At 38.6% G+C, this 20,400-nt stretch overlaps 1 protein-coding gene across 9 annotated transcripts in view; it reads right to left on the minus strand.

Moving 5' to 3' along the window:
* The window catches only part of ets1 (v-ets avian erythroblastosis virus E26 oncogene homolog 1), a 52,909-nt gene that overhangs the window by 21,799 nt on the left and 10,710 nt on the right, over positions 1-20,400 (minus strand). For 2 of the 9 annotated variants that reach the window (XM_048167809.1, XM_048167808.1), the window contains exons 1-2: positions 4,821-4,954; positions 233-403 (exon numbers count right to left, since the gene is read on the minus strand). The exons of 5 other annotated variants lie outside the window; for them this stretch is intronic. Coding sequence is in view for 2 of the 4 variants with exons in the window: in XM_048167804.1 (XP_048023761.1) it covers positions 4,821-4,878 (58 nt within the window). In the remaining 2 variants the exon portion in view is untranslated. Of the gene's footprint in view, positions 1-232; positions 404-4,820; positions 5,153-20,400 lie in introns of those variants that run through there. 2 more of the 9 variants (XM_048167804.1, XM_048167805.1) reach the window with 2 other exon arrangements.

A 20,400-nucleotide genomic window follows, 5' to 3' on the forward strand; every position in this document is an offset into this window, starting at 1 on the left:
AAAGAGCATACACCGATGGGAGAGTGGAATCTGGGAACAGGTCTTCCTCTGCCTCCCTAAACTGTGAGACATGTAGCCAGAGCCAGTCAGGATGCCGCTCTGATCTCAAAACCAGACCCAACGCCACCCTCCGTGTCTCTCCGTTGTACTCGGTAGACATCTGCAAAACAGCCACAGCACAAAAACAAGAGTGGCATGGAAAGGCAGGCACCGGTCCGGCTGGCTTACTCACCTCAAGGGCCTCCCACCACCCAGGAGGCGGTCTGGAGCCCACCAGAGAGCCTCAGAGTGACTGGGAAGGGCTAATGTCTTATGGGAGGAGGGGTGGGTGCTGGAGTCAGCTCGGCAGGGGCTGTGACTCAGTAATTAGCCTGTAGCACGCGGCGGGGATGAGAAGACAGCACTAGGCAGACGCCACATCAGGGGCCAGGGAGACGAGGCGAGAGCCCATGTGGCCCACAGACGGTAGAGAGACAAATGTGAGGGAAAAAAAAGAGACATGGAACACAGGGGAGAAAATGGGTGCTGTAAAATGTTGGAAAAAATACACTGTGGTTGTTATTTCTTCCCTGCTCTGGGACATGCTGTGTCTTTTGCTTTTGTTTTGGTCTTTTGAAGTTCAGAGAAGCAGGGCCAGAGATAACTGTTGGGAAGACTTCAAAATGAACACAGTGAAGTGGGTCAGGACGTTTTTTGCAAGTATGCTACGGCTCTGACGTATCGTTCAGTCATTGTGACGCACGTAACGGTTCAGAAAGAGTTTGTTTGTGCTGTTACCTTGTACCAATAACTTGAACGAATAAAGGCTAGGACCTCCCTTCACGCTTTGATGACTAAACTTTAAAGGGGAACAATAAAAACGTATGTTCACCAGAACGCATTTCTGACAGGGGAGTCACTTAACCAGTGCACATTCTGCGAAGGGGGAGTCATTCACAAACAGTAGGCAACACATTCTGATCAAACAGTGTTTCATATTAGCCTCAAGGGCCGAGTCTGGTGAATCAATTCTGAGTGTCAAATATTAATCCAGCCACCTCAAAAACCTTTTGAATTCCCTACACTTCACGCAAGTAGATGTGACTCGTGCACTGTTCAACAAACTATAAAAATTGTGTTCAGGCTGAGTCATTTGTTTGGCTCCATCAAAGACCCACATCAGACTAACCTTGATTCCCCAGGTCTGTATTTGCACAGCTGTCAGGTAAGCAAGGCATGCTTAGGCCTGGCGAAAGTGCGAAGAGGCTGACATTACAGAAACCTCTCTGTTATGTAACTTGGGAATCCAGGCCATATTCATGACTATCTGCTTGAATTATTATATCTCTTCACACACCTAATAATACTTGGGTAATGCTTTTGAACTAGTGCCCAGTGTGTTGATATCTAAAGCAAGGGTGTACGAGCGGGGCCTAGCAGGGGTTTGGGATGAGAGAGTGCAGTGTCTTAATCAGATAAAAGCGGGCAATAGCCAGCCCACCCAGTCTTCAGACATTCCTGTCACTCACTGAACCTTGAGATGGACACAGGGCAAGAGTGAGAAAGAAGGCGAAAGGGAAGACCAAATATCCTCATCAAGGGTTATTTCTCTAGGACGAAATGAGTGGGAGGTGACCCCTGGCTGTCTCTCATGTTGTTGCTGACTCATTTCACTGTGCTAAGTAGTCTTTGGGCAAAGATGAAAGGAGTGACCCCATTATCAAGCATTCTGACTACGCCCCTTTCAAAGCAGAGCTCTCAGAAGATGCAGAAGACTTCTGGCACAGCAAAACTGGCTGGGTTGGAACAGCGTTAGCCATTTTAGTAGCAGATGTTACACGGGTTTATCTTTGACCATAAGGCCGTTCTAACATCTGTGCTGCGCCACAACACATGATTCATACTTGTGAATGACTTGTGGGCTCGCACGGTCAATTTTTCACGTAAACACTTTGGCTTCCAGACTCGCTGTGGGTTCTTGGAGATTGTTTTGTGCTAACTCCACGCAGTCTTATTTTAGCAATTCAATTAATGAATGTAAGTGTGTTTATCAAGGCTGTCCTGCTCTTGTGTAGGTCCCATTGTCTCTTCATGCACTACATGTCTCCAGGGTAAATCAGATAATCTTGACTGAACTCTAAACAACTTTTGTGTGACTCTTGATTGAATTCAACCATTCATCACTTTTGTATAAACAGAGTCAAAAAGCAAATGGGGGCAGGGGAAGGCGGGCTTGTTTTTGTACTAGCCGTTGTCTTCTCAAGACACAGCTCGCTTGTCTTGATTTAAGACCCAATACAAACCGGGATCAGGTGCTTAATGTCTACGGCCTCTCCGCATTAATGACGCGTGCACGCTAGAAACTATCATTTGTGCCAGTCTGCCAGGCGCATTGTGCTTAACATGGGACCCACAAGGTGCACATATCCATTCTTCCAGAAGACTAAAGAAGCAGACTAGCAGTAAACGTGTCTTAAGTGGATTTTACAGTCTTTGCCAGTGAGCTGCGTTCACCCTGGCCTGAACACTCACGGTTGACTGAACTCGAGGGAGCTCGTCTTGAGAAATTGTTTTGCAAGATAGCACGATATTTTGGCAACCCCCGCTGCAAGTATCAGCACTTTTTTTAACAGCACACAACTGTTTTTCCATGCGAGGAGAAAGCTTGTGCTTGTGTGTTGGTGAGTGTTTGCACATGTTCATGTGCCAGTGCATTTGTAAATGTAAACTCTGTGACTATGTGTGAAAAGAGAGCCGGCCCGTGTGCATGCGAGAATATGCAAGGGTGGTAATGATTCATATCACATCTTGCACATCTTCATTATGTTTTAGCTTTCGTTCTGACATGCTTGAAAAGTTGAATGCCTCTTTCCATCATGTATTAACAGCTGGTGGTGTGCGAGAGAGGTAGTAAGTCGGAATTCTGCGTGTATAGCCACCAGCTGTGGTCGAAGCCAGTCAGCATTTTATCGTAGGGAAACTAGCGGCCACTGAACTCACCCTGCCCTTCCGGGCCAAAGAAGAGGGTCATATTCTTAAAGAGTACAAGTACATGGGGCCAAGGCATGTGCTAACACTAACATCCCACTTGCATACTCGTCGCTTTATTCCACTCCTCAGGAGTACAGAGGGGGAGTGTGAGACTGCTGACTACTTAACCAGCATGGCATCTTCCCTCCCTCTCTCCCTCCCTTCCTTCACCCTGGTCAGGCATGCGGCCCCTCCTGAGCCAGGCTGGGTCAGCAGCGGTGGGGGTTAATGGATGTGGTATGAATGGACAGTGAAGCAGCATCATGACAAACTTCATTCAGTTGACATTGACCACTCTTTAGCCAAAAGGGAATTTCCCTGCCATGACAAGCATGCGTGAGATTGCACAAGCACACTCACATCAAAACACAAAAGTCGAAAGAAAGAAAGAAAGAAAGAAAGAAAGAAAGAAAGAAAGAAAGAAAGAAAGAAAGAAAGAAAGAAAGAAAGAAAGAAAGAAAGAAAGAAAGAAAGAAAGAAAGAAAGAAAGAAAGAAAGAAAGAAACTTTAAATCACTTAGCAACAAGGATGCCCATAATATCTGCATAAAAAGAAAAGAAAGCCCAAAGCTCAGCCAATGACCAAATAATGAACTTACACTAAATGCACAAGCACATTATATGACGCAATGTTCTGAAAGTCAGTTTGATATAAAAAATAATCGCTCTTGAAGCCTGCTGGACATGCATAAATGAAACACGACTATGTGAAGCTGTAAAGTGTGTCATGTCATGACAGGCCATGTGTGGCAGTCAACATCAGTCTGATGTCAGACACAGGATTTGCTAAATGAATATATAGCGCTCGGTCTTGCAACGTAGCGATAAAAGTTTTGAATAGATATAGCTGCTTAAATGACAATCAAACAACAAAAATATGTTCTGGATATCCTAATGCAACATCACAGTATTTAACCCAGCAGATAACATTTGCAAAGAAGTCAACTATAAAAGTGAAGATTGACTAAATTTCATAAGAGAGTGTTTACATGACTGGTGTAAGTAGTCACATGACCAGAGCTGTTAATTCCAATCTGAAAGATTCATAAAAAGAGGCATCATGTATGCATGTCATAACATATTTGAGAACTATAGCATTTAAAAAGTGTGTGAATAATTTATATTTGCTGCCTCATGATCGGTGGTCACATTTGTAGCCAGTGGGGGGGAAAAACACCTGAATAAATGACTATTTGATTCACATAATACAATTGGGAAAAAAAAGAGTTTAAAACTACTGTTACATTAAATGCAACAAAGTAAAAATAAAAAGAAATTGCATCATCAATACCTCGCCTGACAGTGCAACATGATGTTCGTCTATTCTATGCAACTTTTTATTGCATCTTATTGAGCAATTTTCTCCACCGGTTGCAATTGTGACCACATATAAAACATATTTCACTGACTTGTTTGAAATTAGGCTATTCTGTGAGTAAACTGCATGTTCTCACTTATCTGGGTTAAAATCTGGGATGAATTGGATAATGTTACTATATTACATAATAAAGATTATTTGTATACCAATAAATCAATGACTGGCACATCTGGAGCGCCGCATGCAGGCTGTTATACCTGTCCATCACTCACAGATCAGAAACATTTTACACTGCAACGAGTTTCAGAAATGTTCTGTTTGACATCAAATCATGAATGTATCTCGATTCCAATGCATTTCACAAAGGCAAGACATCAGTATGCACAAAAGTTACTCATAACTGACTGGACAAGTGACAACGACGCGTTTTTGCAGTAGGCTAATATAAAATCAAAACGATAAGGATGAAAAAAACAAAAACAAAGGCTACTTACCGTCTACTTTTTCAGATTTTATTATAGTTAACGGCTTAATATCGACAGCTGCCGTCATGGTCACGCATTCAGTGTACAAAGTCTGTTTCTATGTTTTTAGTCCCAAACGTGTCCTCCAAAGTCCGTCTATGTGCCGGGAGTTTCTTAGAAATTACACAGGTTTTCCCTTAACAAGATCCGATCTCTGAAGTATTCAAGTGTCTCTCTTCCTCCCTCTCTAATTCTCCGTTCTATCTCAATCAGTCTTTCATTCCCTCCCTCTGTTAGTTACCCCGGTCAGGGCGGTTCTGTGTGCGGCACGGAAGAGGCTGATCCCCGCGTAAAGGGGGCGGCGTTACTCGCTGATCACTATAAAATTCAATTACACTCCACTCAGCTGTCTATCACTAGACGCGACCTATGACGCGACGCACGCGACGCCACGGCACTGGAAGCGTTGAAGCTGCTCTTCATCTCAAAATGTTCACTAAACCGACTAATCAGCTGTGTGCTCAGTGCTCACAGTTCAACAACAATAAAATTGACTAATAACTAGCCTATATAAATGAACTTTTATATATATATATATATATATATATATATATATATATATATATATATATATATATATATAATTTTCATCTTGTTTTCTATTGGCTGTGCACAAGACTCAGCACACAGCTTCTGGCACATGCTTTTCCACAATTGTGAGTCATATGTAAATACTGTACAGTTATGCCACCACTGTGCATTTAAAAAAAAAAAAAAAAATGTGTAAACTTTTTTTTTCTTTTTTTTTTTTCAAATGTGGCTTTTGCATCCCCACCCCTTCTTTTTGCACTAAAGTGAAGCTCCACCAATCAGATGGCGTGTTGCATTTTAGTGTACAGTAATCAGGGATCACAAAGCTGTGATTATATCTGCCCTGGAAACGAGTTTGGTCATTTATCGGGCACAAATGCCACTTAAATAGTAATGGGAACTTCCCATTTGTTAATTTCACTTACTGTTACACACAGAGAAGCTGATATTGACAAAGAGAGCAGTTTCACAAAGAAACGCAGATCACATCTTGTCCATTATTCTGTGTGAATAGTCTTGAGCAATTTCTTCATCTTAATGAAAACAGTTGCCTAACACTACTGATGCAATCTACTGCTGAAAGTGTCATATCACCATAATAGTTCACAAACATCCATGTACTTGCATGTGCTGTTCTTTGGAGATTTTAAAAGCCAAGACATGCTGACCTCCAAATGATGAATGTGACACACCTCACTCTCTCAAGGAAAAGCTGCCAAGGACAAGAAAACTATTCGGTCTATTTAAAAACACAGATAAACAGTGTAATCCGCACTGGCTCGTGTTTTAGTATCTCATTTGTCATTGGGAATGGCTGATGCTATGCTCAGTTGAACTCTCACCGGAGCGCCGGAATCATTCAAGGAACAAAAGAGGATAAAAAGATATGTCTCCCGTCTGGCTAATAGTCTGCAAATGATCTGAAAGTAACGAGCGCTCTCATAACTTCGACCCAGCCCTCATAAACACCTCAGCGTATTTCCTGCCCACCTTGACTAGATCAGTAAAAATCCAACCCAGGATTTTACAGAGGATCCTCTCGCCACACCCACAGCGCTGGATTTGAATTGTTGCCAACTTTTGGAGGACATTTGCATTTCTAATAAAAACCTTTAAAAATATATATATACTTTATTTGCATTAAAATACATATATAATGCTCATTTTAAAGTTCATAATTTTATTTTTGAGGTTTGCTAGAATACATTTACATGATTTAAAGGGTTCTTTGATTATGATTTCACTTTTTTTTTACTTTAGTTAGTGTGTAATGTTGCTGTTTGATCATAAACAACATCTGCAAAGTTACAACGCTCAAAGTTCAACGCAATGGGAGATATTTTCTTTTACAGAAATCGCTTTTACAAATGGCTGGTAGGGACTACAACAAGCTTCTTCCTGGGTTAGTGACATCACAAACCCTAAAATTTACATAAACCCCACCCCCGAGAACACACAACAAAGGGGGCGGGGCCATGTTGGGCTGCTTTAGAGAAGAGGAAGAGTTGTTGTAGTAGAGTGTTGTTGTCATGCCGTCATTTTACGCTGAACTGCTTCACAAACGAGGGTCAATTCAATGCTGGATTTGCACAAAAGATTAACATCACGATACATTCTAGTGGATGAGTTGAATCAACTCCACAGCAACTACATAAATTTATCCACTAACCATTCAGAAACGTCCAGTTTCTCCATCAGTGTCGACTCCGGTTTGAACAATGTAAGGCTGAACACTGTTACTGACAATCCTCATTTTGGCTGCGTGAGATTCTCCAGCTTTGTTGTTGTTGAGCTGTTAAAGCTCCGCCCTCTTCTGGAAAGTGGGCGGGAGCAGCAGCTCATTTGCATTTAAAGGGACACACACAAAAACGGCGTGTTTTTGCTCACACCCAAATAGGGGCAAATTTAACAAGCTATAATAAATGATCTGTGGGGTATTTTGAGCTGAAACTTCACAGACACATTCTGGAGACACCAGAGAATTATATTACATCTTGTGAAAGGGGTATAATAGTTTAAAGTAAAAAAAAAAAAAACACTTGTTTTCCATACTGTACATTGTGCAAGCACCTGTTTTCATCCTCTGCCTGTTTTAGTTCCTGTCTCTTTAAAGCCCACCTTTCTGAAAATCCCAGTCTTCTCTGATTGGTCAGCTGGCCCAGTCTGTTATGATTGGTCAGAAATGTAATGCCCCTTACCATAACCGGTGCTTTTCATTTCCCAGTTCTTCATGAGCAGCTGTAAACACTATTATATCTATGGAGTATAACTTTGGCATTGGTATTGGAAGTTCATTTCATCTTTTTTGTTGTTGTTGTTTTGGGGTTTTTTTGCTCTCAAAGTAGAAGCATCTCCTCAAAATAGCGAAATAATTTACTCAACTGTTCTCTGTGGGTGGGTCAAAGCAGTCAGTAGGCGGGAATTATGAAAATGTGCAACATGATGACGTATCTAAGTTATGAAAATAATGGAAGGACTACAAATGAGGCGTTTCAGGCAAATATTTTCTGTTGGAGAAATGAACTCCTTTTGTGTTTTGCAGATCGTTTACATGCACAAACACCTGTCTTACACAAAAAAGCACAACTGGTGCACTTTAAAACAGCACTCAAACCTCAATGAATGTATATCTGGTTGGTCATGTTGTGAACAGATGAAATTCAATTTAATAAATCAAATCACCCTACTTATGGATTTGAGGAAAGATTGGCTCGCGTCTAAAAGGAGGTGAATGGAGGCGGAGGGATAAGGGCCTGTGACTGCTCTAACTTAATTAGCTGCCATGGTAACAGATTGCCTTTGCAATTTTCATGTGCTGATCCGCTCGTTTCCTAAGTGGAGCCCAACGGTTTTGACAACTGTGGGAACGGCTGCCTAGAACACTTAGCCACGTCATCGCCGATTGTTGCGTTTCCGTAAAACTAATTCTGACCTACCGTATTTTCCACAAAGAGCCTCAGCGATGGAAACCTGATGTAAGAAATGTGACCAGCTCAGGTCTCTGTATTCAGAATAACCCTATTAGCCGGGTCAATACTAGGCTGCAAGTACCGTGGTGCACATCTGCAAGTGCTGCTGAGAGGCCGGGGAGCCAGCGTTATTGATTATGTATGGATTTTGAAACAGGGATTCTACAGAGTGTCCATTAAGCTGTCTGGATAGTGTTTCATCCGACAGATATGAGCGATTATGGAAATGGCTGAGCCTTTATGGGGCTTCTGTGGTTGCAAGAACCCGTCAATGAGAGCTGGGTGGGGGAGGGGATCTTAATGGAAGGAGGAGCTCTCGTCCCCCCCTTCTGTCACTCACCCATTCACTCGTCCGCTCGACCCCCTCTCACTACCTCGCTTTGTTTTAAGTCTTAATGAGCTCCTTGTATGTAGTTTTAAAAGGATAGACCAGGCTCCCTTGCGCCCAGAGGCAGCCATTAAGACTAATGGGGTTGCTGACTAATATCAGAGCCAGAGGTTTGCTGAGTGGCCCTTTTTCTTCTTATACTCCCGGTCTGCTATTTTGATACCAGTTTAATAATCTCATTTTGACTCTATTGTATCACGTCGGATTGGATGCCATGGCTCTGTTTTTGAATGCATTAAAGGAATAGCTCACCCAAAAATGAAAATGATCCCATAATTCAAGCCAAACTAGGTGTATATGACCTTCTTCTTTCAGCCGAACACATTTGGAGTTATATTAAATAATATCCTGACTCTTCCCAGCTTTGTAATGCCATTGAGTTTTTGAAGCTCCAAAAAGCGTATCCACTCATCAAGTAATCCATACGACTTCAGTGAGTTAATAAAGGCCTTCTGAAGTGAAGTGATTGTTTTTTTTTAAGAATAATATCCATATTTAAAACTTTATAAACTGTAATCACTGGCTTCCGGCAACGGCCTTACAAACGTTTACAAGAGAGTTGAGTTGTAGGTATAGCGTAAGCTTAGGTGAGACTTGACGAACACGGAAATGCAGAGAATTGAGCAAAACCAAATGCCAGTCACGAACTAGAAGTCTAAAGGCCCGTTCACACCAAGAACGATAACTATATTTGTGTTCACACCAATGAACGATAACATAATGGTTTCAAAGTGTGTACAACGTGCTTTTGCTGTTCTTGTTGCATTTACACAGCTTTAACCAGCAGATGTCCTCAGCATGCTCTGTTTGGAGTGAATAGCTAGTGTAATCGATCTAATCTAACAGTGAATTTAGCTGACGAAGTCGATGTAGTGGAATAAAAACAACGCCTAGTCTTTTTCACTGCAACGTCAAAGGAAGCAAGACAATGTTGTCGAAACTAGCGCTGGATACCTGAGGTCATTTTATGTTATATTGTTTGCTAGCCTGGTATGATCTCATCATTAATACTTTTCACCATTTATTCCGAGGATATGACGTTTGTTTTCCATATATCCATTTTCTTTAAAGTATCCTTGAAAAGGGAGTTTGACTTGTCAAACGGTGGTGGCTTTTTCTGGACCTCTGCGATTAACTTCTCGCAATGTCGTCTGCCATTTTAAATGCGCGAATCCTTAAATTAGAATGGATTCTGATTGGCTGTCAATGTTTTATCGTTCAACAGCTGGAAAAACAAAATTGTTCTGAAAGTGATCCCATCGATATTATTTCTCTATATCATTATAGTGGTGTGGACAGTGCTATTCTTTTATATATAGAATGATTTTTAGAACTCTGTCTTTATTGTTATCTTTATAGTTATTGTTCTTGGTGTGAACGGGTCTTTAAACAAGACATTTTAAAGAAAATGTCGGAGGATTTCAATATAAGACAAAAAGGAGCTACGCCTATGTCCTACGTCAGGTCAGAGGTCACCCATCCGCTGGAACTTGACTCTCTTGTGAACGCGCGTACGGCTGTTTCCGGAAGCCAGTGATTATGATTATTAAAGTTTTAAATATGGATATTTTTCTTACAAAAACCCATCTCTTCATTTATTAACCCACTGAAGTCATATGAATTACTTTTATGATGAATGGATGAGCTTTTTGGACCTTCAAAAACCTTTCAATGCCAATACAAAGCTGGGGAGAGCCATTATTTAATATAACTCCAATTGTTTTCGGCTGAAAGAAGAAAGTTATAAACACCTAGGACGGATTGAGGATAAATTATGGGATATTTTTTATTTTTTGGTGAACTATTCTTTTAATCTTAAGTTTGTAATAGAAATTGTTTTTGAAAGAAGCTTTGGTAAGCATAAATCATAATTATTCCAAACTTCTAACCAGTAGTGTATTTGATCCCTGAAGGTTTCAATTGTATTGGCCATTGACCTTTTGCTTCATTCAGTGGTCAAATATATCCTTATGTTCACTGTCATGGATTAATTTTCCCATGTTTATTCTGTCTTGTGGCCACTGTATTATAAGATGGAAAAAAAAGAATTCAAAAATCAATGTTTACCAACCGGTCCTGACCAGGATAAGTACTGGTTCTGAACCGTAGGGTAACAGGATTTCTCAGAAACCTCTTCTGTACATTGAAAAAATATGGTAACATCTGGTTTTAGTCAAATCAAAAAATGTAGTATCATGGATTCAACCTAAATACTTTAATCTTCCAACAAAAATATATTTGTTATGGGTTAAATCAGGTAAAAATTGCTCTTAAACGTAGAGATTGTAGCTTCCCACTCTTTACAACGCACGTAGCCAAAGCTTCTGGAATTATAAGACATTCTGCGTGAACACGAGGGAGTCTTGGTTTTGATTCATAAAATTGAAATTCATTCATTCTCCAACTTGGATCGCAAGCAACATCTTAAGTTGTTGACTCCCCAAAACAAGCAGTCTCCAGGATACAGCAAAGGAAAAACACGTCTTGCTTTTTCTTTCTGGCCCGTCACACTTACTGGAAGCATGTGCTTTGCCTCAGAACTCTTCATAGTTCTATGGGAATTTACCCTGAGGAGAGAGTCAGGCTGTGTTAAGGACTTCATTAAGCTTCAATCATGCAGCCACCCTCTCAGTCAGACACTGGTGGAAGACCTCAGTGCAGACACAGCTTCTCTGGTCTCCACTGTGCTGTTGTCATGGTTTCGACAGTTATGAGGTATCAGATCAGGCTGGGTGAGAGTTGAGCAGCACAACATCAGGATAATGGCAGCGATCGACAAACAAGCCATGGATGCTAACAGGAGGAGTTTATGCATGACATGAAATAACATTTATGCTATATTTTATACATATTTTTTTTTTTTTCTGAAAATGCAAAATGCTAAATAATTAAATCAGTACATCAAATAACTTAAAAATGAGAGGTACTGCTTGATTAATGGATTATTTTCTCTTATTTGTATTATATTTGGAGCTTGTTGGACACAAACCAAAAAATGTATATGCATAACAAGCAAATGATACGTCTGGCACTAGTGCAAAGTCAGTTTAACATTATATAACAATAATGGCTAATAACCAAATTCTATACCAATTCTATACCAAATTCTATTATTCAAACTCTATACCACACTGTAAAACAATCTTAAAACAAAGATTATTGAAGTATGTTTTACAAGAAATAAATTAAGTTACTTGCCAATTTTTTGTATCTCTTTGTGAAATTTACTAGCAATTTCTAGGTGAAAATTGTTTTTTTTTAGTGAATTTTGTGTAAATAAATTAAAAATAAATTTTAAATTATAATAAATAAATATTTATAAAAGTCCATAAACATAAAATTTAAACTTAAATCAATAATTTTGGTTTAAATGAATGTTTAGCGTAAACAGTATGAGAAAATTTATATTGATTTTGAGATTTAACAGCGTTATCAAATGTCATCAGATCAATTTGTTTTTAAAAGATTAACTTTAAGTGAGCCTTAGATGACGGCAAATATTTAAATGTAAAAATAGGCTAAATTAGTATACACAAATAAAAATCCAATATTGACTAATAGTAATAAATATGTAGGGGTGAATTCAGGTTGATTGGGACACTTTTTCCCAGTCATCTCAATGGCAAAAATGTATATATATATATGAATATGAATATACCTTAAAAACAGTAAAGTAAAGTATCCGCCAACACATTTCACCCCACAGTACTGTAATGCTGCAATATAAAATAAAGCAACATGAGGAAATTATTATTGACTTTCTCATGGTGATACTGATCATTAAACAATGAACACACTTCTACACACACACACATAAAAATGTAGCAGACACACTTGTCTTTGTGTATTTCTGGTGTGTGTGTGTGTGTGTGTGTGTGTGTGTGTGTCCGTGCATGCGTGCGTGCGTGTGTGTGTGTGTGTGTGTGTGTGTGTGTGTGTTTGCAGAATAGTTAATGAGGACCCTGGAAAGCAGATGGGGGTTTACCGATGGGGGACTGGTTGAACAAAGGCTAAGCTCTTTCTTATCAATTAGCACTGCTAAAAAGGACATCTCTCTCCTCCATTAGCTCCACCACGTGTCTGCTATTCACCCCATTGTGTGGCAAATTAAATTACATCCCTCCATCTCGCCCTGTCTCCTCCTCCCCTCTCTAGGCGTCTTTGCCCCCCAGTCTTTCTCTCATTCACACACACACGCAATAGTCCTCGTCTGACAGCAGGCCGCGGTGCTGCCGCTCCTCAGTCCATTGATCTGAGAGGTCAGAGGCCTGCGGTCTTACTGAATCCATCATATACTGCAGGAATGCAATGATACGCTGGCCGTGTGCCTTTAAAACACTGTATTCATTAAATCACCCTCATGTTATTTCACATCTGTATGACTTTCTCTCATTTTGTGAAACATAAAATGATGTCTTGGACTGTTTTATTCCATATAATGAAAGCAGATTTAAACCTTTAAAGGATTAGTTCACTTCATAATTAAAATGTCCTGATAATTTACTCACCCCCATGTCATCCAAGATGTTTGTGTCTTTCTTTCTTTAGTCGAAAAGAAATTAAAGTTTTGGAGGAAAACATTCCAGGATTTTTCTCCATATAGTGGACTTCACTGGGGTTCAACGGGTTGAAGGTCCAAATGTCAGTTTCAGTGCAGCTTCAAAGAGCTCTACATGATCCCAGACGAGGAATAAGAGTCTTATCTAGTGAAACCATCGGCCATTTTATATATATATAAAAAAATGAACGTTAAATACTTTTTAACCAGAAATGCTCGTCTTGCACTGCTCTGCGATGCGCCATGCATTACGTAAACACGTTGGAAAGATCATTCGTGAAGTAGGCAGAAGAATCACAGTAATTTAATTTTCTCCTCCAACTTCAAAATCATCCAAAAACATTGTTTTACCTTTTTTTGTAAAGGCCGTTTGACTTAGTCTTTCCACATTCACTTTGTAAACACTGATTCGGTACTTCCGCCTATGTCACACGTGACCTTTCCAACGTGATTACGTAATGTGTGGAGCATCACAGAGCAGTGCAAGATGAGTATTTCTGGTTAAAAAGTATAAAATTTTTATTTTTTTTTTAAAAAATGACCGATCGTTTCTCTAGATCAGACTCTTATTCCTCGTCTGGGATCATGTAGAGCTCTTTGAAGCTGCACTGAAACTGACATTTGGACCTTCAACCCATTGAACCCCAGTGAAGTCCACTATATGGAGAAAAATTTCTCAAAAACCTTCATTTCTTTTTGACTGAAGAAAGAAAGACATAAACATCTTGGATGACATGGGGGAGAGTAAATTATCAGGACATTTTAATTCTGAAGTGAACTAATCCTTTAAGACATCATTGACACTCGCTCAACAATTTTATGTTCTTGCGGGAAGTCTGACAAATACAACCACAAATGATATTTTATGTCTGTTTCTCATCCAAGTAATTTTTATGGTGCTTTTTGCATTTTTAAGACATAAATAAATACCCATCCACTTTCTTTGTGTAGAAAACATGAGCTAAAACATAAGATCCTTCATGTTCCACAGATAACACCTCGAAGGTGAGTCTATGACAAAATGTTCATTTTTGTGTGAACCATCCCTTTAATTATGCAAATTCTGTTCTGCTTGTGTAACTGTTGCCTATACATTTGATTTTGTAACATCATGTTACATGGATCGGCTTTGCGAAAATCATAATGAAGAAATAAAGTGATTTGGAGAGGAACTGATGTTAGTTTCGACACTTGACCTTGTTAAGTGGAGCTGTAGTCCTAAACTTTTGCTCATGCGCACTTATAGCTGAAGTTCTCTCTCTCTCTCTCTCTCTCTCTCTCTCTCTTGTTTTGTTTTACAGTTGGGGGAAGTGTGTGCAGGACTGATTAGCATCACTGTTTCCTTCTTTCCCATAACCCCCAGACCCCCGCCAGTCGTCTGTTTATTTTAACCCAGAAAAAATGGGCCTTGGCCCACGAGGACGTGCCCCTCATCAGAGACAGCACTCTCCTCCAAACACACACATCTATATACAGAGATACAGGCTTAGCAGCGCACACACACACACACACACACACACACACACACTGGAAGGTGCTTCTACACATCATGTATGTGTGTAGACACATACACACACACACTTCTCAATATCAGTTCTGCAGTTTCTCCTAAATTCAAATGTCCAGTTGTCAAATCACGTACAATGTAAGCCAGAGGTGCCAGAGCTGTATAACACAGCTGTCAGTGTGGCCAAATGTGTGTGTGTTTAAAGAGCACGCACACACACATACACAAACACATGTTTGGTTTTCATGTTTTATGGGGACTTTCCATAGACATATTGATTTTTATTCTGTAAAAACTGTATATTCTACGCCATAACCCTACCTCTAAACCGACCCATCATAGAAAACTTTCTGCATGTTTACATTTTAAAACAATTTAGTATGATTTATAAGCTGTTTTCCTCATGGGGACCCAAGACAGTAGCAGACAGTCTACTAATACTGCTAGTTGACATGTAGAGGCAAAATTACTTATAGTTAGTAGAATGTCTAAAGTGGACTATCAGAATAAAGTGTTACCAAAAATTATTGCATAATGGTTGCATGGCTTATCTGTGGAAACACTGTAACACATCTAGAGCAAGAGTCCACTCTATTTGTTACATGGTTGCTTGCGTACTAAACAGAAGAGCGTAGTCTACTAATGCACTACATAGTACAGATGAATAATGACTTCTTGATGGACTTGAGGTGCAACAGAAAACTGACACAAGCTTTCTCACTCCACATACAGGTCCCATATGTGCAGAACACAAAAGCCGTTTACAGCTTGTCTCTGGTTTAACTGCCAGCACCTGCGTCTACAGCCTACAGATGCAGGACAAGTACAGCTACGCTGAAGCTGTCTGAAAACATGTGGCCGTCTGCGCGTGTCTGTGTGTGTTATGGTGTGTCGCGCGGCACGTTTCACGGCACACCTGGAAACCAAAGGCCGGCCTGCTGTTTCAATAATCATGCAATAAATTCCACCTTCATATGCAACAATATGGCACTGATTCATTAAACATCATAAGTCAGAGCTAAGGTTTTGCACGTGATTGCATCGTACAAAAAAAAGTACAGAGGAAAAAATGACGTCTGGAAAGCCAAATCGTGTAGTCAAAAGAATTTTAGTGAGCGTTCTCATTGGAAATTACATCAGGAACAACATTTGGTCACATCTTTCCGAAAGATATTTGCTGCCGTGAAAATGACGGAAAAATTGACATAATCCCTAACGAAAAAAAACACAGTCTGTCAGCTTTGAGGTAACGCTTAATATCATAACGTCATGCACGAAATTAGTTATAACCATGTATGACCACAGCATAGAGTAAGTGGAGCCATTCATTATCCATGTGAGCTAATCAGAAGGCCTATGTGGGAGCGGAGAGCCGTGAGAGCATCAAAAAGTTGCGAAATGCTAAACTTCCAGCAAATGATGGGTGAAAAGCAATGGGAAGCCAAATCACAGATGCTGCTTGAATTTAATTTAGTTCTCAAATCCGGTTTAGTGTGTCAATGGAGGGGCTGGGCCAATAAAAAGTGTATTAAAATGACAAATTGATGGCTAATTTTCCTTGTAAAATACGCTTTTAAACAGAGTACTTATAATGGAAATGATATACTTTAAAATGATATATTTAAATGGATAGTCCACCCCTAACAATGAAAATCCTGTCATCATTTACTCAACCTCATGTTGTTACAAACACATAATCGTGTCTCTTCAGAAGACTTGGATTGATTCATGTGGATTTCTAACGTTTTGAACCATTAGAGTTTTGGGGGAATAGACTTTCAATGCAAGGACAGAGATATCTCAGATTTCATTAAAAAATATCTTAATTTGTGTTTCGAAGATGAACCAAAATCTTACGGGTTTGGAACGACATGAGGGTGAGTAAATGAGAATGTTCATTTTAGGGTGAACTATCCCTTTAACTGTGAACTGAAGAAAAAGACACATTTACAACTGAATGAAAATGTATTATAGCTCAACTTTATTTTAAATGCAATTAACAAAGTGATTTTTTTTCTGACCCACTTATAGGGATAGTTCACCCAAAAATGAAAATTAATAAATAATAATTTGCTCACCCTCAACCCATAGGTGTATATGACTATCTTCTTTCAACACAATTGGAGATATATTTAAAAATATTCTGGCTCATCCACACTTTATAATGGAAGTGAATGGGGCCCAATATTTTGAAGCCCAAAAAAGTGCATCCATTCATCATAAAAGTCATCTATTGTTTAAAAACATTACTGTATTGCTTGCTTATAATGGGCCCAAAGTATGTTGGATTTTTTTTTTATATGTTTAATAAATGAACATTTATTAATAAGTTTCATGAATAGTAATTAAACAATAAACATTTATTAAATTGCTTATTAATTAATGTTCACTTTTGATTATTATGTGTCTGATTTTTAATTTCCAACATATTTTGGGTTCATTTTAAGCCAGATATACAGTCATTTTTAAACAATAGTTGGGTTAAATAAAACTACCCAGCACGCTTATCCCAATCACTGGGTTTGACCATTTTTAACCCAACTTGGGTTGTTTTTAACCCAGCATTTTTAGAGTGTACGGCTATTACAGGAAGTCATTTATTCATTAAGTTTTAAATATGTACATTTTTCTCACAAAAACCCATTGCTTTACTTCAGAAGGCCTTTATTCACCCCCTGGAGCCGTGTGGGTTAGCAGGTTGGGCAAACATTTAACCCAACCGCTGGGTTAAAACAACCCAATTGCTGGGTTTGTCCATTTTCAACCCAACTTGGGTTGTTTTTAACCCAGCATGTTTTATACATACATTCTTGAGAGAGTGGCGTGTTATGATGTAGGACATCGATGTTGTGTAGGCGACTCTCGCGAGAACCACATGTTGTTTACAGCTATGGAAAACCGTGAACAGAAGCGAGTTGTTTTAGCTATGCTGTAGATTTGTAATTGTCTTAAAATGGTGCATTCGTGCGTCTATCCTCTCGAGAACACGTGTACGGCTGTTGAAAGTCACTTATTATAGTTCATGAAGTTCTAAATATGTACATTTTTATTACAAAAACCCATCGCTTTGCTTCAGAAGGCCTTTATTAACCCCCTGGAGCCCTGTGGATTATTTTTATGATGTATGAATGCACTTCTTTGGGCTTCAAAATTTTGACCCCCATTCACTACCATTATAAAGCTTGGAAGAGCAAGGATATTTTTTAAATATATCTCTGAAAGAAGATAGTCATATACACCTAGGATGGCTTGAGGGTGAGTAAATCATGGGGTGATTTTGATTTTTGGGTGAACTATCTCTTTAAGTAGGACTTCAGTACATCTTTGTAATGTAATAATTGTCTTTGAAATATGGTTAAAATATACTGCCAAGTGTACTGACAATCATTCATGGTGAACTAAAACATGCCTTAATGTCATTTCTGATTATGATTTTTTATGTCATGTATTTATATATATATATATATATATATATATATATATATATATATATATATATATTTAATGGTCACAATTTTTTTTTTCTTTTTTTTTCTAACTGTTCTAATGCATATGTCTGAAGACTTTAGATCAAAGTATAAGGTAAAAAGTCAGAGTAACTTCTCCAGACAAGAGCTTCAGGGTGACAGGAGGGCGGCCCGTTTCAGTCTGACTAACAGCTGTAGCAGTCCAACGGTTTTTGTATGTGGTGGCTTGGATGACAGTTCAAGAGTGTGTTTTGAGGTTACCGTCTCACACAGGCGAGCTCGTTCGCTGGTTTAGACTTGACTAAACTGTGCCTCACCCATGACTAAAGAAACAACCGAGAAACAACATCTCTGGATTCTGCTGGCATGTTTCAGCCTCCTAAAAAACTCTCTAAACACACAGCCCATCGGATTAAATAAAACACCAAACATCAGAACATTCACAGCGCTCAGCCCTCACATGCATCACCTCCGAGGAAAAGGTCAAGAGGTCGTTTCTTTCCAGTTGACATTGTTTATGATGGTGCAACATACTCAGGCGAAGCTGGAGGCTTTTAGTGAGTGTCTCCAGCAACAAACATCAGCAAATCCCATCAAACCCGACCCGGTCCGATCCTCCTCGTGCTCCCCAAGGGGCCCTGAGGCTTGGGAAAAGGACGGCCGCTGCTGAGCCCTTGCGCCCTTGTACCCTTGTGGCCTTGTGTCCCGTTTGGAGAGGTGTCAACTGATAGTTGGTGCCACTGCTGTATCCACCCCAACACACACACACACATATTTATACATACAGATGGCGCATGTCGCCACTTTTTCCAGCATTTTGAAAAGCAGGGAGGCTGATGTCAAACACCGGGAGGAATGTACTCATTTTGAATAAACATTAAAAAAAATGTCCTGGACAAAAAAATCCAGAGCATGCAGTCACCTCCCCCATCTAACGTCACACACACACACACAAATAAAACACACACATACTCACACATACACTGAGTGTGGCAGAGAAAACATTGTTCTCTAGGGGATGACAGGGACATTGACCCCCAAAGAGATGCTTTTACCAGATGCCTCACGGTTTCCTCCTCCTCAAAATCTGAAGTGTGTGTTCGCGCGCACATGCACGTTGCATAGTTGCACATACAAAGATCTGTGTTACGCCAAACAGCCCTCAACTTTACATTTTGTCAAGAGTGTATTGACCTCATTCTGAGACACACAGTATTCCTGCACTTCAGAATCAATGTGAAACTACTCGCAACACAATGTACTTCTCAAATGTGATATTTTTAGAGTGAAACAGAATTTTCAATGAGATAAAGTGTTGGTTGGAATGATTTATTCGATCAGGAATTGACTTGACCAAAAAAGAGGGATTTTTGATGTCAGCAGAAAAGGAAAGTTATTTTAAAAGCGGAGCAAGTAAATAACAAGGCCTCTTTTCAAATTCAGAAATTATGTGAATTGATAAATTGTAATAATAATAATAATAATAATAAATGAAATATTTAGTATTATTAGTTATTAAAATATTAGTCAGATAAAATGTATATATATATAGATATATATATAGATATAGATAAGCTATAAATATATACATTTTATATAATTGTTTAAATAATTATTATTATATATAATAAATTATATACACACACATTACATTAAATACAATATATACACATAAATACAATTGTACATAACAGATGTGCATAATCCAATAATAATAATAATAATAAATGAAATATTTTGTATTATTAATTATTAAAATATTAGTAATGTATATATATATATATATATATATATATATATATATATATATATATATATATATATATATCATTGTTTCAATAATTAATTATCATTATATAGTAAATAAATAAATATTTATATTCATTTAAATATTATATATAGTAAATAATATATATATAAATTTATTGTAATTTATATGATTGTTTTAAAAAAATATTATTATATAGTAAATAATAAATTATATATAGTTAAAATAAGCTATAAATATATACATTTTATATAATTGTTTAAATAATTAATTATTATTAATTAATTATTTTTTATATATATATATATATATATATATATAATATTATATTATATTGATCCCCTTTATATCCTCCAAACACT

Source organism: Megalobrama amblycephala, linkage group LG19 (assembly GCF_018812025.1).
Source record: "Megalobrama amblycephala isolate DHTTF-2021 linkage group LG19, ASM1881202v1, whole genome shotgun sequence".
NCBI lineage: Eukaryota > Metazoa > Chordata > Actinopteri > Cypriniformes > Xenocyprididae > Megalobrama > Megalobrama amblycephala.